At 39.4% G+C, this 23,242-nt stretch overlaps 2 protein-coding genes across 49 annotated transcripts in view; one reads left to right on the top strand and one right to left on the bottom strand.

Moving 5' to 3' along the window:
• Nucleotides 1-23,242, bottom strand: part of LOC112425914 (uncharacterized) — a 221,931-nt gene that overhangs the window by 29,289 nt on the left and 169,400 nt on the right. For 28 of the 38 annotated variants that reach the window (XR_011614652.1, XR_011614649.1, XR_011614651.1 and 25 more), the window contains 4 exons: nt 12,797-12,913; nt 7,140-7,291; nt 3,860-4,054; nt 2,387-2,524 (listed from right to left, as the gene is read on the bottom strand). The exons of 4 other annotated variants lie outside the window; for them this stretch is intronic. Coding sequence is in view for 2 of the 34 variants with exons in the window: in XM_071081137.1 (XP_070937238.1) it covers nt 12,847-12,913 (67 nt within the window). In the remaining 32 variants the exon portion in view is untranslated. Of the gene's footprint in view, nt 1-2,386; nt 2,525-3,859; nt 4,055-6,196; nt 6,329-7,139; nt 7,292-12,619; nt 12,914-23,242 lie in introns of those variants that run through there. 6 more of the 38 variants (XM_071081127.1, XM_071081117.1, XM_071081141.1 and 3 more) reach the window with 4 other exon arrangements.
• Nucleotides 1-23,242, top strand: part of LOC105477578 (muscleblind like splicing regulator 2) — a 171,372-nt gene that overhangs the window by 17,955 nt on the left and 130,175 nt on the right. The window lies entirely within an intron of this gene.

Below are 23,242 nucleotides of genomic sequence, written 5' to 3'. Positions count from 1 at the left end.
GGGGTAATAATTCCCACTTCTCTGGGCGACAGTTGGGATTAAATGAGAGCACCTCATGTAACTTAATTACGCGAGAAAGTACTTTCTACGCTGCACAAAATATACACTAAATACATAATAAATAAGATATAGTTCTCTGGGGTGGACCCAAAGCTATTAGAGAATAACCACCAACGAATGCTATAGACTCTCTAAGCAATCCTTGAAAAAGCAGGGGCTTTGACAGGACTATTTCTGCAAACTCTTAAAGGCTTGATATCCCTCACAAAGATCCCATTGTTCTTTTACCAAATGCAAGAAGGCTTTTTATTCTACAAAAGACTTTTGGGAATGTTTACATTTGAAGGAGGTGATAAAACACTGGAGCATGTTACCCCAGACTAAAGGAATCATAGTATTTCTAGGATGATTGAAATGTAGCTGCTTTTGAAAACAGGAGGGCTGGGCTACATTTGGAAAGTTTCATGTAGTGCATGTGTGAAAATGAAGCACTTGAACGAGCTCCGTGATAGGCCATGCCTTGAGCTGTTTTGGCACAGATAAAATTGCTTCTGTCCTCACTCGGGCTGTTTTTAGGTTGTTCAAGCAGATGGTAACTGGCTCACATAGGGGCCAAACTCCTGAGCTTAAAACTTTTGGAAATGAATGACTGACTGAATGAATGAATGAATGAGTTTCCTCTGGGTCCAAGAAACACTCCCATTGTATCTGCCGTTCCATTCTAGCCCTCTGGTCCCTCAGGAAAGGTTAGCCTCTTTGTTGCTTAGAGCATGAATATGTAAGGATTGGTTCAAGGTGTTTCCTGGAACTGAGGTCCCCTTCCTTCCTGGATGTGCCGACCCAGTTGCCTGTGTTGGAAGACTCAATATCAAACGTTCTTTTTTTTTCCCCACTGAGAACCCATCAGCAGCAGAGATACTTCCACAAGTTAGGTGTTTGCTGGAGCTCTGGGTCATAAGATTTGGGTCACACACAACCAAGAGGAAAGAAGCGTGCTACGGAGTCCATTTGATCAGCATACAGGGAGAAATAAGAACAGAAAAGTGAAAAAAAAATTCAAAACAGAGGACAGAGTGCAAAGAAAAAGATATGCTACTCTGAAATCTAAGTCTCCATTTCAGCTTTCAGTTGAGAAAGGTTTTCGATTTTTTTTCCAAATCAAAGTATATCTACAGATCTTCAAATCCATTGTGAATCATTTTCAAAAGCCTTAGTCCTTTCATTCAGAGCACTGATTAAAATTCAGCGGTGTGCCTAGTACCCCGATGCTAGGTAACGAAGTAGAACAATCATGATTGGTAGCCATACGCATAAACATTGCACACACACGTGTGCAACACAGGCACGCACCCCAAAAGCCATTGGAGAACACTGAGACCAATCCCATTTGACTTGGGCCCTGGATGCTTGCTGCTTCATTTAAGGTGGGAGGCAGGGAGGGGCCATTGGAGTTAGGCTAGCTGGGTCTGACTTCAGTTGGAGTGAGCCTTGTGTTGAGCTTACACGGATGCCTGGATTGAGATAACTGTGCAGGAGAGTGGCATACATCCCATATCAAAGGAAACTGCTCAAACAAAAGCCAATAGGAGGAAATGAGCTCTTATTGTGTGCACACATGGGGTTCCTCTGAGAGGAAATTGCCTGATTGAGGACACTTCCGATGCCTTCTGAAGCAACAAGGAAAGGCTAGGCCCATGTTCCCACAACTCGGAGAAGGTGTCTCCCTCAACCCTGGGCTAGCTGCAATGAAATGGGTAGGACTTTAACAACACCGCTGCCCACCCCCAACACACTCCTAGACCTCCAGAAACTTCAATTACAGAATGTGTCTTTGGAACCCAAAAGGCAATTCCTTATGTTCTTCTTTGTGCTTCAGGGTGTTTAGATCTAGGAAAGAGTAGGGAGCGGGCACTTGGCTCATATATGTTGCTCTCTTCATAGCCAAGGCTCCCTCATTCCTTGGGGTACATCAGGCAACTGAGACACAGCCCATGCCTTGCAGGGTCACTTTGCTACCAGGATCCTGTTGGCTCCCTGGTATTGGTTAGGCCGACTGAGATGAGGTCCCTGGATCTGCTCAGAGGGGTTTTACATTCAGTCCCCTCGGCTAGACAATAGAGGCATCAACAATCCTGTTACCTGCCATCTTCTACCCAAAATATAATCCTGACTCTGAACTTGTGATTTTGCAGGGCACAGCCTGGTGTCTGAGACTTGTCCTCGGCCCCATGTGGAACATAGAAACATCCCCCGTCCCCGAGAAATGTAGGGTCTAGAAGAGGAGTTAACAGAGTAGAATGGGGACTTCCTGGGTCCCGGGAGCCCCCGGGGGGGGCATGAGGGTACCTAAGAGACATTAAAAGAGCTTGGAATGAGCAGGACTTACTTGTTCCATTTTTCCCCCTCCTGTACGTTGCTTGATTGACAGTTTGAGAACAGTTAAGCTTGGATCTGTGGGGATGCTACTATAACTGGCATGTATTATGGAGTCGTTGTCCAATGACATCATCCTCTGTAAGTGGTGCTGGTGGAAGGAAAATGAAAGCCGACTGAGCAGGGCTCCGCGCGGCGGCCCCTCCTCTCTGCTGAGCGCATGCGCTCCTGTGCAGGCGTCGCCTTCTTGCCCTCTATCAGCCTGAAGCCCCAAAACTTGGGCATGATCTCAGAGTGTCACCAACCCAGCCAACCCCTCCCATATACCCCCACCGCCCAAGTGACTATCTGCAGCAGTGGCCAGGGGCAGGCATGGACAGTGGATGTGGGAGAGAGAGTTGATCAAAAGACAATGTCCCTTGAACATATCAAGTTCTGCTGCAGTTTAGGTAGATGCATTTTCAATTTACCCTGGGGGATGAAAAATCAAGGTTCTTAGATTGCCTTACAGACTGCTCTTGATGGCTCATTTGTTTAGTCAGTCAACAAACCCTAAGTGAGTAGCCAGCATGTGTCAGATGCTGTTCTGGGCGCTGGGCTACAAAGATGCTTTAGCCTGGCTGCTGTTCTAGCCAGATAGAGCAGCAACAAGGTCAGCCTCAAGGAGGTGAGGATAAAAGGAAAGGGAGCACAAGGGTCAGTGAGGGCAGGACTGGCTGGCTGCGGTAGTAGGGGTAGGGGACAGGGCTGGTCATGATTTTCCAACAAGGGATTTGAATTGGGTCTTGGAGGATGCCCCAAATGCCAGAAGTCCATAAAAAGGGAGAGGCAGTCTCAGTCTTCTAATTAGCATGTTCCTTCTAATTAGTTGCTTCTAAGGCTTATCAAGTTGTATCTATAAACTAAAACTATTAGGCAATTGAATATTTAACAGTTTCTTTTTCTTTTCTCTTTTTCTTCTTTCCTCCCCACCTTTGGAGGGGGAAAAAAACAACAAACAAATTAAGGGTTAAATTTGCCAACAAATAGCATTATGTGGAGGCAGAGAAAGAAGACTATTTTGCTCATCCTGGATAGGGCTGGGTAACTGAGAATTTTATCCTCCGGCATGGATCTTATTTTGTTATCGTTCATCAGAAGTGGCAAGAATAAAAAGGTAGAGGGAAACTTCCCTGTGGACTCGAACATGTTCTCCCTACCCTTTTGTCTTTCACAGCATCAGAAAGGCAAGGGGAAATAAAACCACGCCCTGGTTCTTGACCATAGTACAGACAGTATTTTACCCTCTCTTCTGGCTAAAAACGACTAAATAAAAAACAGATTCATCTCATGTAACAATGAATAATGGTGGTTTCAAAGTCCTCATAGTTTAAAGGCTAATTTACAGGATTAGGTCATAGAAATGCCTGTAATATTCCGATGTGATTCTTTAGTCATATTTAATTTCAAATATTATCACATACCAACAATAAAAATTTTAAGAAACCTGCTAGTGAAGTATTTTCAATGAATTTAAGTTTTCATGCATTTCAAACATGATGACTTTCGTAGCTGTCCTGAATAAACACAAGCTGTAATTTCGAAAGCAACAAATTGACGGGTGCAGAGAGGAAACCAGGCCAGTGTCTCCTTAACACTGCTGAATAGATCAAGATCAGAAAAGCCAAGGAAAGCTTGTCATCTGCTAAGATAAATCGGGAAACAAATAGAGACAAGTCAACTTATAGTCAGTATGAAGCCCCTAACTATTGAACTTCACTGAGAACCATGAAACTTTGACTTTTTTCATGTATGAACGGCACTTTTGTGCCTTTGTTTTACAATGTAGACCAACGACTAGATAATGTGCCTTGTTCTTCATTGACTTTGTAATCTCATTCTTTGCCACAAATATAATGGCCTGTTTGTTTTGCTGCTGGTACACACTGGTCAAAGAATCAGACATTTGTTTCACGGTGCTTGTTTTGAAGAAATCAGTTCTGGGTACATCTTTACACTGCCCATAAAAACAGGGGCTTATCTGGTTGAGAGATACACCAGGTCTGCACTGGGATGGGCTTACATTTATCCACTACTCTAGAAAATGAAATTGAAATATAGTAAAACTGCATTTTAATCTAATTACTGAAGAGTTTGAATTATAGACTATTCATAAAGATGTACAGTTTTATTCATTATAATGACACACAGCAATTTGAGTTGGCCAAGAGTATTTTATCTAATAATGACCAGTAAGAAGTTCTTATTAATAAAGAGATAAGAATGATTTGTAAGTAAGATTACAGGTATTTTTATCTAAATAGTAAACTCCTCAGAAGTTTGGTCTCAGAAGTAGGGTAAATATTCCCTTTAGGATTAGGTTAAGACTTAATTTCTTCCAAAAGCACACCCTCTCTGCCCTTTTGTTAATAAATAGTTCAAAAGTAAACTTTAGCCTAGTCTATAAATGGTTTCAAGTCACAAAGGAATTCTGATCAGTTGGTGGTGGCTGCCTGCCTCAAAACTTGCTTGGAGAAGTTTTTGGGTGCCAAGTCTAAGCTCCCAGGGAAAAAGCGCTGGGATCACTTAGTGATACCTGCCATGGACAGGATAGGGGAAAGGGAGGAACAGATACTATTCATTTGCTATCCTTGGCATATCATAGGCTATTCCAAATGGTTACAAAGTTAGGATTCTCACAAAAGTCATCCCCAGTCTTCTCTGTACAAAAGCATGATGACTTTTATGTTGCTGGTAACAATGTTTCTAGATGTCACCACAATCCTGAAGTTGAAGGTTCTTTCTACAAGGGTGGTAGCCATTTCACTATCTTAATTCACTTAGACCCTAAGTAAGAAAATTGAATTTACTAAATGTAGTCATGTAAAATGCATTTTATTTTTACTAAGTTGAAGGAATAAAATTATTTAACTACTCTTTTTTCTCTCGAATTTGATATTTAGGCAGGAGGAAGGGCTGTTACATTGGATTGAGTCCATTGAAATGGTATTTTAATATTTCATTTTAATTTTGCATGTAATTATTATTGCACTTTTTGAAAGAAAATACTTAGTTCCTTCCACTGAGACAAATCTGAAATTCAGAGCCAAGTCCACGCAGCAGCACAATTTTCCATTATTTTGAAGTTAAATAACAGATGATAAGTAGGACAAAGGAAGGGAACTAGTGCCTTTAAAGCACCTACTATGTTTCAGGCACTTTGATTTACTTTCAGAATGTTTTTCTCCCTAATTTAATGCTCCCAGCTACCTAAGAGATATATGGTATTGCTACATTTTATAGATAAGAAATGTGAGGTTTAGAAAGGGACGGTGTGTTCATTGCGGAACTTAAGTTGGAACTAGCCTCCAAAATTGGCTGAAATTTCTGTTTGGAATTCAGAATTTAAATGCATACCACTTGTCCCAACTTATAAACAGGACTCTTGTAGTGAAGTTTTTTGAATTAACTAATACGAATTTAAGAACTTTAGCATTTTTGAAAGCTGTTAATAACTGTTGGCTACCGTTGTTTCTCACACACACACACACACACACACACACACACACACATATTTATGTGGGTGAATTCCTATTGAACTTCAAACATTTATTGCAAACCACTTTGACTTTTTATTTCAAAAAGAAAATGTGAATGACTACTGTTTATGTTAGAAAATTATTTAAAACCTAGAAAAGAGAGAATTTTACATGAGGATAAAGACTGTTAACGTATAAAGTCAGCAGTGCGTGTAAGAAACCCGAATATCGTCCTGACATTTTATACGTGTGTAAATTGAACTTCTAATTCAGAGGAAGTCTGCTTTTAGTTAACCACTGCGAAGAAACTTCTGTTTCTAAAATTCCCAGTCTCTATCTTTGGGTAGGAGGAGGCAGTGGGATTTGTGGTAGAGAGATCCCCCTCTACCCCACCCCGAAGAGGCGTCGTATTAATTTCTCTTGCTGAATTTTTGACCCTGTAAAGAAAAAAAGATGCATTGTACCAAACCACACTACAAGGCAGTCTCCTCCAGACGGGCTTTTTCCTTCCTGCTGAAGGACATGGGTATCGGCTTTATGAGCTGGTTACAGTCAGCTTTATCGCCAAGCCAGTAGATTTTCTTAATATACTTATTGCTGTTCTGTAAATAGCACAAAGGCAATCACGAATCTGAATTACTTATGGGGTCACGGTGAGATTGATAAAGGTAATCTTGGGAAGAAAGTGTTGAGTAGCCTAAATAATGAAACTAGTAATTGAAATTCTTTCTTATTGTGCAGGCTGACAGTCTCGAAACCAATTCTTTGAGTACCTATTGTCTATTTCTGAAATTTAATGAGATAATGCATGCTAGAAACACTTTATTCACCATACACAATTCTACGTAAATGCCAGCTGATAATATTAAAGATAATAATTGTATTAAAAAATTTAACACACGAAGAGAGCTTTGAGATTGTCTAGCATGTTTCTTTACAAAGTTGATTGACTAAAAACTGCAATATGCTTTATTTGTTTCTTTATTTTCAAGAATATTTGGAAGAAAAAGCACTTGAAGCCTGGCTTTATGTAAATAATATAAAAACCAACAGGGCACTGGTTTTTTTTTTTCCTTTAAAATGGTATGCCACCCTGATTTTTTTTAATTCCAAATTACCCTTTGATTCCCTTTAAAAGTGAGATAGGAGAAGAGATATGCTCTAAGTTCTAGGACAGGAGACTACTAAACATGAACCTTGACATAGGTCTTCTTTGTGTTCTTAGGGATGGCTTCATTTCTCTCATACCTGTTTCTCTTGTTTATTGATTGAAGTTAATGATACAACTTGGAGCATTAGAATATTCCAATGTAAAGTGTCACGGTTATTGAGGCAGTGGTGTTACTTATAAAAAAATTGTTTAGAACTCTAATATTTTCTTTAGTTCATTCATTAAACAGCTAAAAGAAAGCAGAATGGTTAATTAACAACATCATTTACTCCATATTTTAAATCACATTCTAGTTCAGTTACATCATTTTACTTCAAATAGCTCCTTAAGCAGTTAATATTTGAATCTGCAAGCCAATTAATTGTTCTACCTGTGAATTTTACCCCAAAATATAGGTTTACCCAAATCTAGAAAATATTTGCTACTCAACACTTTCTCCCTGATTACCTTTTCAGTCTCAAAGCGTATATGACAAACCCTTCATCAAATGTTCTAAACTTTTCATCAGAAAACCTTGTTTTGGTTTAGTCTTTTAATGCTGCATTAGAAATGATGTTTCTTGGCAAATACTCCTTTCCATATTTATTATCTGGATTTAACATGTAATTATTTATTCTTTGCATAACAATTCACTTTTCATTATATATATGCGTGTGTGTGTAAACATGTGTGTGCGTATGTATATACATATGTGTGTGTGTGTGTGTATGTGTATATATATATATATTTTTAAGATGGAGTCTTTCTCTGTCACCCAGGCTAGAGTGCAGTGGTGCAATCTTGGCTCACTACAGCCTCCACCTCCTGGGTTCAAGTGATTCTCCCGCCTCAGCCTCCCAAGTAGCTGGGACTACAGGCGTGTACCACCATGCCCAGCTAATTTTTGTATTTTTGTATTTTGTATTTTTAGTAGAGATGGGGTTTCACCATGTTGGCCAGGCTGGTCTCAAATTCCTGACCTCAGGTATCTGCTGCTTCAGTTCCCCAAAGTGCTGGGATTACAGGTGTGAGCCTCCATGCCCAGCCCCATAATATTTCATAGTCATGGTTGAGGCTCTTGTACATGAGTGAATAGCTTAGTTGGTTAAAGCAGGAGACATTGATTTTAAGTCCCTGATACCACAGTCTCATATATCACCCAGACCTGAGCCAACCATTCCTGAAACATGTGCTATGGGTCTCCAAAGGGACAAAGCCCTAGCAAAATATCTCTAACCATTTAAAGCACAAAAAGAAAGAAATCTTGTGTTTATGATTACTGTTAAGAATAATAAAATCCAAATAACTTTTTTTTTTTAGAATCCTCCCTTTCTTCTAAAATCCTATAACATCAGATAAAGAAAAGGTGGAACAAAATCCTAAATGTAATGTTCAAACTGTCATATGTGGTGCCTTAATGGTTAATTTTCTATTAGTTATATTTTATTATTAGAAGCAATAATAAGCTGTTATAATTTAACATTTTTATGCCAAGTCTATGGAAAATGTTATGCAAATTTTACTATTATTAGAAAGCTACAATTTGCAAGCCATTGTCACTCCATTCTTTTAATCTCTTTTCTTAAAAGTGGCCACCCCCAACCCCACTCATTGTGAGTTGAAATTATTCAAATTAATGTGAAGTTGTTTAAATATTAAACTATATTTTACCTTGATACTTAGTTTTTAAAAACACATAATTTCTGCTACACGATTTGGACAGAAGACTGTGATATATGATATGCCTACTATATCGTCGTAATGGGCAAGGTTCATGATAACAAAAATATGTCCAGACTTAGTGAGATAATGTGAATTCCCTATTTCTCAACTTCCTTGCATTTTAAGATGTTCAGTCTGGAAAGTGTTTCCACAGTTTATGAATGATTGTCCCTAGATGGTGGTGAAATTTGACCTATTGTTCAGTTTTGAAGATGGAAATGACATGTTCACCAGCATAAAAGCCCAGGGGGCATTTTTAGAATTTTTGTCTTCGAATGTTTTTAGTTTTATTTTATTTTCTGGTGATAAAATATGTGCTTCCTCAAGGAAAAATATATAACATTTAATATCCTATGGTAAACACTGGAGCCTGACATTATCCATTGCTAGAAAACATGGTTTTTAAGAGCTGCTTAATGTCTGATGAAATGAAGATATCATTATTTATTTTAGCATTTCCTGTTGCTTAACATTTACATTGGTTCTAATTGCTTATTTTCATAAATTGTGCTGTGATTAACATGCTGATACATAAATATTTAATCCCATGCCTAATTTTTTCCTTTAGGATATATCCCTACAAGTGGGAGCTTTAGGAGCTGCTGAATTTTATTTTCTTTACCCTTTGCATTTCTGATAAGGTTTTTCATTTTCATGTTGGAAATGAAATGCGATTGGGTATATTGTTTTGAGTATTAGGTTTCCCCCCTCAAAGTTCTATAGACATATTTCTATTGGCTTTTGCTGTTTTCTGCTGCAAAAGAGAAGTTGGAAGCCAACTGATTTGTTTGTAGTTAACTCTTTTTTGGGCAGAAGGCTAAATAATTTTAGAAATCTTCCTTTGTCTTTGCAATTGCTATGAGGTTCCAGCTTGGCAAAGCTTTTTGCTGGCTTAGCCCAGGACACGGAAGTCTGGTTGGTTCTTCTTTCTCAGCTCTTTTTGGAACTTTCCAAGATTCTCTAAGCTACAGCTTTTAATTATTGCTTCTATTTCGTTTGTTCTTTATTTTTTTTTCTCTCCAGGAACACCAAAAATTCTTAGGTTGGATCTTTGTTTTCTGACTTCCATATCTGTCAGTAGTTCTCTGAGCAGTTTAATCTCTTTTCCATCTTTCTCTATATTGTGTAAAAAAAAAAAAAAGTCTCAGGTGTATTCTCCAACTCATTGATTCTACTTTATTTGCCTACTGTGTTGAATTCAGGTTTTAATTCTGCTGTTGAAATGTTGGTTTCCTCTCATTCCTTTCTTATGTCAACCAACTGCCACTTTTATTTCTGGCTGTCTCTTGGTCCCTTTTCTGCTCAGTCTGCCTTTTTTCCCATCTTTACTGTCCTGTTTTATACGTTCTTTAAGAGACATTGAGCTCTCTTGAACTTCATTGAAAACATAAACCGAGATGCTTTCTTCAATTTTTTTTTAATGACAAACCTTGGGCTCCCTTTCTGACCCTCCTTTTAGTTTGTAGAATCTTTCCTGCAGTCATTTTGGATTTTTGTTGTATATTTAGCTATTTGTTTGTTTGCTTTTTGTTCATTCAGTGATCTTGAAAGAAAATAAGTCTGTCCAGGCTTGGCTTGTTTTTATTCAAGACAGGGCTGAGAAATCATTTTAGAGATCCTCACTTGCTGCCTGATATCATTATAATCCTCCCCTCCAATGCTAAGTAGAAGGCTCCTTGATGGAAATTTGATTTAGTTCAATGGTACGGCAGCTTCAAGATAGCATGGAGGGAGTTTTAGCGACTGTATATACAGCACAGGTATGTCATCTTAGCTGAGTTTCTTATTGTAAAGGGTTACTTCTCTCCATCCAACTTTTTCTTTTCTTACCCTGGATGCCAAATATACAACTCAGCCAAGCCTCCTTGCCATTGCTATTTCCACTGCACAGGAAGAAGAACTCTTGCATGGTCAGTTTTGGATTTGGTGCTGCTACTGGCCAGAATTTAGTAGTTTTCTGTATAAGTGCTAGGAGCATGGAGACTTCAAGACATGTGGCTGAGGGGATGGTTAATATGTACAAAAATATGGTAATGTTGAATGAGTGAGATCCAGTATGTGATAGCACAACAGGGTGACTACAGTCAACAATTTATTATACAGCTAAAAATAACTAAAAGGATATAATTGGAATGTTTGTAACATGGAGAAAGGATAAATGCTTGAGGTGAAGGCTACCCAATTTACCCTGATGTGATTATTACACATTGTAGGCCTGTATCAAAGTATCTCATGTACCCCATAAATAGATACACCTACTGTGTACCCACAAAAATTAAAAACTAAAGAAAAAGACATAGCTGATAAACTTTCTTAACACTACTTTAAGTTTTCTTTTTGCTGGAGATTAATAGGGAAAGTCAGATAGCTACTTGTGCTCAAGTTGATGTTGCACAAAAAAGTCAGAAGCTATTAGTAAACACGCACTGAAGTGTTTAAAGATTTATTTTTGTTGTTGTTCTTCTTCTTCGCATTGTTTTGTATTGTTAGAAGGACTTGTATGACTATTATCAATGAAAGATTCTTTTTCCCTTTATGGATTATATTTTTAATTAGATCAATTGGTGAATAGAGCAAGTTGAGTTTATAAATAAATTTTTTTCTCTATTTTCCTTAACTTTTCAAACAATACTTATTGAATAAGGCATCCTTTCTCCATGTGTGATATTTAATATCTTGTATCCTCAATTCTTATATATACTGGGCTATCTTTCAAGAAATTATTAGTTTCAATGATTTATCTGTCTATTCTTTCCATAATAATAAATTGTTTTAATTGTTTTAGATTAATAGTACATGTATCCCGATATACCAAGGCCAATCCCATAAATTGTGATTCTTTTCAGGAATTTATGCTCTGTCCTCATCTGCTGTTGCTTCCAGAGAAATGCCACAATCATTTTTCAAGTTCTTTCCCATATCCATAACAGCCTCCCCAACAATAAAAAATCCCTTTGAGGTTTTATTAAAATAGGATTAAATCTACAAATTAATTTAGTAAGAACTAATATTTTTAGATGACAAGAATCTACAAATATCTTTCAATTATGTTCAAATATTATTTTACATCTCTAAGTAAATTTTGTTAATATTTTTGCTTGTCCGATACATTTTCAGTTAGCATTATTTCAAGCTGTCTTATTTTTATAAAGCTATTATAAATGAAATATTTTTCTATTATATGTTCTACTTGATTATTGCTAGAAAACAAGAAAATTATTGGTTCCATTTAATTTTATTTAGTTATCTCATTTCTGGCAACTTAACTGAACTCACTTTTTCCTTGTGAGAACTAAATTTAATTCTCTTGAATTTTCTGGCTATGTAATCATATCATGTGAAGATAATGATAACATTTTCTCCTCTTTTCCAGTAGCTATGCCATATATTACTGTTACATATTAATGCATTGGCTGCACCATTTCTTGACTTTTTGAAAATTTCAAACAGCTTCTCTTCTGAAAATTCTCAAAAATAAACGGTTAGTGACAGAGGTCTCTCTCTCTTTTACATCTTGTTGTGAATATGAGTTCCCCACTGGGAATTTTAAACTAATTATAGCAACCAGCAGCAGATTTTTCATCTTGCTAACTGAAATCGGAGACACTCAATCATCTCATAAATATCAGTTTTATGATATTAAAAACAAAGTTCAGGATAGTACATTTAAGACTAATTGCACATCAGTTTCCTGCTTGCATAGAAAATGCAAATTGATACATACATTTAAAATAAAGATAACCAACTTTTTTTGCTTTGTTTCATCTATCCATCCATATATCCATTTATCTCCTGAACAAATATTTTTTTAAACTCTGTGCTTGAAGCAAAGAAATGAAAAGTAGAGTCCCAACCCTACAGAACCTCATCCTAGCCTTATTAGGGATGCATAGTTCTGCTCATATAATTGTGCCCCAAATGTTCATGGCTTGAATAGATGATATCAAGTGAAAATGTATATACTTATTAAGTTCTCATTATATTCTAATTATAAGCTCCTGAGTTAAAATTTGATCCTTTGAGATAGACACACCTGTGACAGGTGAGTAAAAACAAATGCCACTTGTGGATCCTGTTCATTCATTACCAAAGACCTCTCCAGTTTCTTGTATTCTTATCAAGGTTTCTCAGATGAGGAATGTTGGGAAGACTGCAGGAAAATTAAACATGTTTCAAATTTACTGGTTTTATCACTCACATAAAGAAATTATTTAGTTAATTCTCTCTTTGTAAAATAGCAATACATAAAACGTTTCATTTGAGACAGTAACATTGTATTTATTAATACTTATTTATTTATTAATACTTATTAATACGTTCTTATTAATACTTATTACAACACAATGTTGTATTGTGTAATGTTCTTTGGACATTTACATTCCAGAAATGTGATTTTTTTAAAGGAATTTTTAATACAATTTTTATTTATTTATTTTTGAGACAGAGTCTCACTCTATTGCCCAGGCTGGAGTACAGTGGCACGATCTTCACTCACTGCAACCTCCGCCTCCTGGGTTCAAGCAATTCTCCTGCCTCAGCCTTCCAAATAACTGGGATTACAGTCACGCACCACCACGCCCAGCTAATTTTTGTATATTTAGTAGAGATGGAGTTTCGCTATGTTGGCAGGCTAGTCTCGAACTGACCTCAGGTGATCTGCCTGCCTCGGCCTCCCAAAGTGCTGAGATTACAGGTATAAGCCACTGCTCCCAGCCCAATACAAATTTTTTAAATATGTAAAATTTCAACTATTAAATGCTACTGAGTAAGAAGCATTTAGATATTTAGATTAAAATGTTATAACATTGAATGGTTTCCAAATGTGAAATGTCAATATTCCTTTCTCTTTGAGAAATAAACTATAACTTACACATAAAAATCGAAAATATAATTATTCTCAATTTTTGAAGCATGATAAAGGATTTTGATGTATTATAATTGAAAAGTATTTAATCTTTCTGAAAATAGCTCATGAAAATTTTGACTGTAAAAGTTTCAATTTAAACAAAATCCAGTGTTATTAACTTGCTCTGTCTCTAAAATGGCCGTTGAAAGGCACTTGCCTCTATTCAGAAATTTTAAAAAATCTAAACATCTGATTTGAACTTGTGCGTTGACATCTTTTGACCCTAAACCTACCCACCCCTCCACTCTTCCCCCTGCCACTCTTTTATATTGGATCATATAGTTGTAGGGATATAAGACCCTCTAAACTTCCAAATTTGCTTTTTCATTACGGTAGTATTTTCAGTAGTAGCATAAATTTTTAACAAAAACAGTCAACGTGTTGGATTTCTCAAAGCAAGACTGAGTCTTGTCGAATATGAGCAAACACAACTGAAACCCAATAGATGCTACTTTTCAGCAACAGGAACAGCCCAGGTACTCTTGGGTGGCCCTGATTTCAAGTAAATAAATCAGTATTTCCAGCCGCAAAGGTGACACTAAAACCAGAGCATACATCATGACCGTGTCAGGCATTTAGATGCGGAGAAGTATTATTTTCTTCTCCAAAAAGCGTGAGTGATTCAGATGAAATCATCAACCTTAATGAACCTGTGCTTCTGCTGCAGGGTTAACAAGCCAAACCCCAATGAGTCACAAGCAGCTCCCTAAAGATCCCTCCCACAGCGAGGCAAGAAACATAATTCTTGGCATGTCCAAGGTAGAAAGCACCTTGGAGACCCTGCCCTTCAGTATCTCCAGTTTTTCCACGGAAGCTCAGAGCAGAGTTAGAAGAATTGACAGAAGAAATCTGCTGAATTATCCACAAAAGTCTTTTAAAGCTTTCCTTCTACTCTATCACATATCTTTGCCCTAATATAAAAAACACATTTTAAATTGCATACCACTTCAATTATTTGACTTTTCTCTTTAACCCTCATCAGGTTTTTAAGTAAAATGAAGGTTTTCCTAGGCTGCACTGTGTTTTCCTTGGGCCACATAGCCACTCACGTCTAAGTTTGAAGATTGCAGCTTGGTCCAGAGTCGTCTTTTAAGGTTGGGTAGACCGAGGACTGGACAGGAATTGTGACTTACCTTAAATCTCCCAGCTAGCAGGTGACTGTGCAGGAACCAACACTCAAATCTTCTAACTCCCAGACTTACCCATTTTCAAATAAACAATTAGGCAATGAGGCTATCCCCAGATGGCAGCCAAATGTATTTCAGAGAGCCTTCACTTTTTACATTTTCCCACTTTGCAAATAGGAATGCTGGTTGACCTTTTATTCTAGAAACTGTTTAGGACCTCATGTGCTGTGTTTTTGGTGGAAGGGGAGAGCTGAGCCAACTATCCGTGAAGCATCCATAATCTACCTACTGACTTGCACATTCACTCACTCTTGGTGACTAAAGTACTTCTCTTTCTAAAGAAAACCACTGGGGAAGCCGAAAGCATCAGCGAAGATAGGTAACTGTGAACATGATCGTTTAGGAATGGATATGATCTGAACTCATTCATGTTTAGAGAGTGTCAAATTGAGAACTAGGCAGATTCACCTACTCTACAAATGACCCTGAAGCAAACTGGTTGAAGAAATTAGATCTGAAAGATTCTTGGTGGAGAATTTTGAGCTTTTATCAGTATATCCATATTTAAAAGGAGATAAAAGAAGACAAAAGAAAAAAATTATTGCAAGGCTGACAGAACAATTGGATTAAACATCAGTTCAATTAAAAAGGACTAACAGATAAATCTTTTTCTTTTCTTTTTTTTGAGACGGAGTCTCGCTCTGTCGCCCAGGCTGGAGTGCAGTGGCCGGATTTCAGCTCACTGCAAGCTCTACCTCCCAGGTTCACGCCATTCTCCTGCCTCAGCCTCCTGAGTAGCTGGGACTACAGGCACCCGCCACCATGCCCGGCTAGTTTTTTTGTATTTTTAGTAGAGATGGGGTTTCACCGTGTTCGCCAGGATGGTCTCGGTTTCCTGACCTCGTGATCCGACCGCCTCGGCCTCCCAAAGTGCTGGGATTACAGGCTTGAACCACCATGCCCGGCCCCAGATAAATCTTTTGAAGATAAATTTTGACTCCAGTTCTTTAGAGAAACTAAGGTGACCTTGATGGACAGTGGAAAGAATCATGACTTGTGAAATTCCTTGAATAAAAATTGATTGACTTTAAATAATAATAATAATAATAAACCTGCCAGCTTGGGGACATGGATTTTTTTAAATCAATTTTCTTAGAAAATATTGGAACTACTATTTGTGAAGCTGGGTGGAACCTTGGAATGCCTGTTAGCAGGCTTGCTGGGAAATTGGTTGTAGCAACCAGCATAGTGAAGAACTCATAGTCAGACGTAATAAATATTTGCTGCTGATGAGTCATTTGTACTGGAAAAAGTGAAGCAGACAGGAGTATCTCCGCCAAATGCTACAGGTTATCAGAGTGGCCTTAACCAAAATTTCCATGAGTAATGTTGCAATCTTCTTACCATGGCTTGGTAAGACCTTCAGGAATGATAATGCCTTATATGAGTGTTCTGTTTTAAGTCTTCCAAATCTTCCATAGACAGTGTGTAGACAGAATCTCAGGACAACCTGGTAGAGAGGAGGAAACTGCAGTTTCGAGTTCATTGGCTTGCCCAAGGGTATAGGGTTGTATAAGCTGTTTCTCTTGACTCTTAGCAGTGTGGATTCAAGTAAGCAATCATTTCTCATTTAGAGGCACTCTTTTGTTAAATGCTAAGTAAGTCATTTTGATTATCACCACCAAGACACATTTCAGTAAGCAGAACATCATTTACATCTGCACATACAGAGGGTTTCATTGTAATCATAAAAATTATTTTGTATTTATCTCATTGTTAGTTAAAAGAGACTGTATTGGCAAAATAATACTTTAAATCAGAAAGCGTTACTGCATGGCAATTTGCTTTTTCATGCATGCCTTTTGGTTATTGGAATATGCAGAGAGCATGAATAGGTAACCCCGTGATAATCTGCATACCAGTAAAAGGTATTATTCAGACCCTATCTTTTTTTTTTTTTTTCTTATTTTATCTTGTCAGGTTGGGTTTGATTGAAAGTCATTGGTTCTGTTAGAGAAGGAGGTTAGACCAGTCTGAGGAACAAGGAGCATGAGAAGAGCATTTGAAGCCTGCACGTAGTAACTCAGATGATAAAATCGTTTTGGAAAATAATGAACAAGGAACTTAAGAGCTTGTCTTGAGGGTGGCATCACAGGTTAGGCCAGGTTATTAATTTTCCAACTCAGCAGTATGCCTCTCAAAAAACACTTACAGGGACATGGTTACATTTTTGAAAGAAATGCAATTGGCAGAAGGGAATGAAGGAACTGCATGGAGTCCACAGGCCAGTGGACCTGGGAGAGCAACACTACTTCCATGTAAATAAGAATTGTGTATCTGAGAAAATACCCAAAAGATACAGCTAACAGGACAGAGTTTAGTACACCAAAGTCGATGTCTCAAGATTTCTTGGTTCATTTGTATGATGCCACAGCACCCACCCTCTACCTCTTTGTTTCAGTCACCCTGGGTTCTTGTTGGAATGGCCCAGGGAGCTCCGTGTAAAGCATGAGCACAGGCGCCTGTGCAGCGTGTGCTCCTCAGATTTTATATTTTGCTCCTCCATTCACAGGATTTAGGGGAGCACTGGCCCATTCCTCAGCTTCCCCTTCCATAAAATGGGAAGAACCACGTGTGCCTCTCAGAAGTTGCTGGCGCCCAAGGGCAGATCAGTGACTGTGATTTCGCCTTTCTCCCCATTTCTCTGTTGCACTCCTCAAAGTGGTGGCCCATTGTTACCATGGAGACACAGCACAGGGTGACCTTGCTTAGAAATAATGACAAATGGTGGTGGCAGGGAAGCAGAGCCCGGTGGGATGAGCCTCTGAGGAGCACCCCATCTGGGCAGAGAGGCAACAGAAGGACCTGTTCCCGAGTAAAGGAAGGGGCAGTAGGATGCAGGATTTCAGGAAGCCTGCCTGATGCATTTAGCAATAACATTACCTAATAACTCGTGGTGCCACATTTTTACAGAATGTATAAAATGCTACAGGGTTGTTGTTTTTTTTTCAATTCCTCTGAACTGGAGGCTTTAAACACAGTAAATATTTGTTGTTGATTTCAATACCTAGCAGTTAGCTTAATTTCCTGAAAGATAAGAGGAATTGTTGACTCATTCGTTTCTGTAGGCTACTTCATACTTGTGGTTTGAGTCATCGCTCATCGATGGCGATTTTTCAAAGTATGGCAGTAAATTGATTCTTTCTTTCTTTCTTTCTTTCTTTCTTTCTTTCTTTCTTTCTTTCTTTCTTTCTTTCTTTCTTTCTTTCTTTCTTTCTTTCTTTCTTTCTTTCTTTCTTTCTCTTCTAGGGTGAATGAAATAACAACAAAACAAAATCTTGTTTTAATAAATTACCCTCTTCCTGTTCCTGGATTACTGGCTTCTGCTTTTTCTGCTGAAGTCAAATAGTGAAAATTATATTTTGTTAAATATTAATACAACCCCATCACCTGCGTATCAGACTCTGCTGCTATCTTTCCCACAGTGTTCAAATAAGTGAGTAGCATTCTGTGTCCTTCCGAGGTCTTCTGAACTCTTGGATCCTCCAAGCCACATATCCCATATCAGGTTCTGTGCTAGAATAATTGGGTTCTGCAAAAATAGTGGGATGGGGCTGGATTTGGAAAGAGTTTGGACAACTGGCTGGCTCTTTCTGGTATATTATCTCTGGCATAGGCTCAATAGCCAGATAACAGATCCCAGGAAGGAGACCTGTGGCCACTGCCTCAAGGGCCCAGGCCAGAGGAAGGCCTGGTCTCTGTGACCTGACTTCGGAGATATGTTAACCCCCGAGACCAGAAGGTCTGCTCTCTCTGACCTGACTTTGAGATATGTTAACCCCCAGAGTATGTAATGCTGAGGGTTCATGTGACTCAAAAATGCAGTCTTTCCTTGTGAGAGAATGCCAGAGCCAAGGAATGGGGCCTCTTGGAGCTTAGCCTTAGTGAGAATCATGTTCACATCTTCTCAGACTCTGAGCAACCTTTTCTGCTGGTGGCCTTCAGGACCTAGCACTGCTCCCATTCAAGTTTGAGACCCTCCTCTAGGTCTGGGACCACAGTATCTCCCACCACCACACCATGGAGACTGGGCCTGGGTGCGCTGGTGAAGTCTTGGTGCATAGTGGCATTCTCTATATATTCTGTGCTAGGAGAAGAGAACATGTAAAGAAGAAGAATGAAACCTCTGGGGCACCAAGTCCCCCGAACATTGTCCTTTTCACAGTCTGGGGCATAAGCATTCCAAGTCTACCTCCCCAATCCTTTTCACTCCTGCACCAACCCCTCAAGGCGCTGAGTGCTATAGGCAGACCCTGCCACCTTTTCACCCTCCCTGAATTCCCTTTTGTGCTCCCTCCTTGGGTCTGGACTCAGGAGCAGGAAGAAAATGGGCTCCACTCATGTCCCCCTTCCCCCGATTCAGATGCTCCTTTTAGATCCCACAGCTCAAAAGGCCTGCTGACAAATCTAGGCCAAACTCAGCCGAGCTGGTAAGATTTCCAGAAGAGTTCCTAAAAATACACTTCTCCTTAAATCAGCCTTGCCAATCACTGTACAGTCACAGAACTTTAAGGACAGCAGTGACTCTAGATATTGTCGAGGCCTCTCTGTTTTAAAGCTAAGAAACTGGAGTCCCAGCATGCTGAAATAATAGCAACAACAGCAGTTGAGAAAGATTTCACATCCCATCAAGAAGATGGAGCAGAGCAAACCATGAAGGCGGGCAGAGACTGTAAGCTCTGTGGTGTATTCATTCGTTTATTTGCTCATTCATTCACTTGCTTACTCAGCAAATATTTATTCACTGCTCACCGTATTCTAAAGTTAAATGTTGCCGTAGATGTTAAGGATACAGACAGACCATCCCCTCACAGACATTACAGTCTGGTTGAGGGAGAAAATGCATAGATAAACAAGTACATATGTGAGTGTCAAATAATGATGAGGACTTTGGAGGGAAATAAAGCAGGGTGAGCCAGAGTGAGGAGGTAAGACTGATGCAATATTACATCAGGAAAGACTGCCTCATAGGCTGACCTCCAAGTTACGTGACTATCTGGGACAAAAATATTCCCAGCAGAGGGAACAGCGAGGTCAAAGCTCTAAGGCAGGATGTCCCTGGCTACTCAATGAGCAGTCAAAGGCCAGGATGGCTGGGGGGGGGGGGGTGTCAGAAAGTATGGGGCCAGTCACCGAGGTCAGTGTAGGCCGTCATAAGGCTCTTGATGGTCCCACTCTGTGAGGTGGAGAGCCATTGGAGGTTCCTGGGCAAAGATGTGACATGATCTGATTACATTTCCAAAGAGTCCCTCAGGATGATTTATTGAGATGTGGCTGCAGTGGGGCAAGTGTAGAGGCATCAGTAGACTGGTGAGGAGGCTTTGTACTAATGTTGTGGGAGAGAATGCTGGCTCCAAGGCAGGGGGCCAAGTGCAGCTGGTGAGAAGTGGTCAGACTCTGGCGCCATTAGGAATGTGGAGCCAGAGGCATCTGCCATTGGATCGGATGTAGGGTATCGGAGAGAGGGAGGAGGGGAGAAAGAAATAGGAGAAAGAAAGAACACAAATGTCACTGTCTAGTGGGTTTTAAAGCCGTAAAACTGTACAAAAGAGTGCACTGGAAGCCATAAAACCAGACAGGAGAATGGTTAAACAGAGGCTTGGTGGATTTTGCAGCCAAACTGCCTGTGTTCCAGCTATTCCTTCTTCTCTCCACCTTCCCCATCCACAGATATGCTAACCTCCTTTTTTTTTTTTTTTAAATTAGCACAGGCCACCAGGCATAAACCCTTTGATCACTCTGATCTTCATTATCCTTCACTTTAAAAACGTTATCTCAAATGCATCCCTCACTTCCCACCTTCTGTGGGTCCTGGGAGTGTGAAGTCAGTGTCTCATTTCCTCGCTGAGGCTGGGCCTCCATGGGAGCCAGCCACCCTGTCCTTCTCCCTTCTTGAGGCCAGTGGCTGCACGCTGGCCCATGCCTCTGCTCTGCCATCTCCTCGAGCTCTTGTTCGGTTTTTCTCCTTCCATTAAAATGAAAGAAACGTGAGAAGGGTCAGGGGAGAAGAAGGTTATCTCCCACCCTCCCGGGGACTTCAGAGAGTGCACTCTTAAAACTCTCTCTACAAACCTGAGGTTCTGAAAGGGTAACTGCTCAGGATCCCACAGGTACCAAAGCATCTCTGACTTCAGAGCTGGGAGTGCAATCCCTGCCTTGCCACACGCTGTTCTTGCAGCAGCGAATGCTCCAAATTCTCCAGGCACTGAGTGCCTCCTTCCCCAGCTCCGACAGCATCATGCCACCCCGCTTGAAAGCCAGCAGGGACTTCCCCCTCATGACACCTAGCCACCACAAATTGCCCACGTGCCTTGATGTGTCCGTGGCAGTGGAGGCTTTTGGCTACTCCCTCCTCTTGAAACTCTGAACCTTTCTCCCTCACTGTTGCATTATTGGAAGGATCTTTTGTCGCTTTCTTTTTTTGTGGTTTGCCTTACTCCTTTTCCTTTTTTCACCTCCAAATCACTAAATAAACTGTCCTTGATCCAGTCCAAGCCTTCCTGTTTTCTCTCCTAGATGTATACAAATAAATCCCTTCCTCCTCTCTTATTTTTGCCATTCCATGATTTTAGCAGTCATTTCCAAGGCCATGAACTCCAACTCTGGATCCATGCCCATCACTTCTACACCCATTTCTAGTTGCCTTCTGCTTTCTCCTGGGCAGAGCTTTGATGTCCTTCTGCACACACAGGACCCACATTTTGAAGTCCTCCCCCATTTTTTTTTTTTTAATAATTGTTTTTTTGAGACGGAATCTCGCTCTGTCCCCAGGCTGGAGTGCAGTGGTGCGATCTCAGCTCACTGTAACCTCTGCCTCCTGGGTTCAAGCAATTCTCCCACTTCAGCCTCCCAAGTAGCTAGGATTACAGGTGCGCATCACCACGCCAAGCTAATTATTTTATTTTATTTTATTTAACCACGTTGCCAAGGCTGGTCTTGAACTCCTGACATCGGGTGATCCACTCGCCTTGGCCTCCCAAAGTGCTGGGATTACAGGTGTGAGGCACTGTGCCCAGCCTTACTTTTCTTTTTTAATTATTAGACAGTCTTAGTATATATCAAATTTTTCAAGAATGCAACAACTGTGTAAACTGAGATAAGATTATTCTTTAACTTGTTAGGAACTTCATCAGAAATGATTCAGCACTTTGATAAGCCACGCCTTTTATCAAACCTATATCAGTCAACATTTGTACCCATTACATTCATTACAGTGCTGCAAACATACAGGTATCAGCTTCTGACACTTCGTTCTGTCTTCTAATATGCTTGTGCCTTAGCATCAAGATTTTAAAATATATATTATTTATTGTATAAAATAGTTTTCTGTTGATATGTAAATTACTGTATTTATAGTTATGGCAAATATCGATTTTGTTTTTAAAAAGTGTGTCTGTTGGTTACATCATGATTTTCATTTGGTGAGAATAAAAGTTGTGTTACAAACATTTTGTCAAAAAAGGGGTTACTGGTATTTATAGGTAGGAGTACAGGCCGATGAAATGGCCATTAGGCTGGTCACTGGAGAGACAGAAAACGACAAAGGTCAGCTGAAAGTGGTTCTGTCCACCCGAGGCTGTGGCCGGGGAAGGAAATCGAAGTTCTGACAAAGACTTCTCTGGGAATTCAGGGCTAGATTTCAGCTGACAGATCGATCATTGTTCTGTCTGGCTGCAGCCATTGGTTCCTGGACATCCAGGAAACCGGTAAGTGCAACGCAGTTTTCAATGGTCTCTAATACAATTGCTTTCATTTCTAATAAGAGCATCTCCTAACTGAATCATAAATATTTGGATAGAAAACACAGATGCAGTGAAAAACATAATTTGAATACAAATATGTGTTGAATAGATTACATCTGGCTGTAGTTTCAGGAATATATTTACAAATTTTCCCTCTTTGAATTGAAGATGTGATTTCTTTCTCTACCCATTCCTGGAAATGGCAATGAAAAGAGATTGGAAATTTTTGCATGTTAAAATGAGCCCTGGGTTTTATGAATTTTTCACTTGTACTTTAAGACATAAGATACAAAAAAAAAAAAAAACAGTTGGAAATTTCTCCTTTTGTTATTTTTATCATGAAACAAAGGTTGGCTTATCTGACTCATTGAACGGCCTTGGGCAACCCCATGTTTTATTTCCCTTATATTAATATATCTGAAAGTATGTTCCAGAGGACAAAGTACCATGTCAAATGAAGATATCATTGTCAGCCATGGTTCTTTCTCTAGTTAGAAGGAATGAATGTTTGGAGTTAGTTTTAGAAGACAATCTATCAAGGGCGTGTCCAACTCACATGCTAGGCAGGACTTCATAGCTTGTACCTACCTTCAGAGAAAGAGCCTTTCTACTTTCTTTGACTTACATTTCATTGACTTTGGAGA

This window comes from Macaca nemestrina, chromosome 16 (assembly GCF_043159975.1).
Source record: "Macaca nemestrina isolate mMacNem1 chromosome 16, mMacNem.hap1, whole genome shotgun sequence".
NCBI classification, from domain to species: domain Eukaryota; kingdom Metazoa; phylum Chordata; class Mammalia; order Primates; family Cercopithecidae; genus Macaca; species Macaca nemestrina.
Note: the sequence above shows the minus strand (reverse complement) of the source record. Positions and strands in the feature narration are given on the sequence as shown.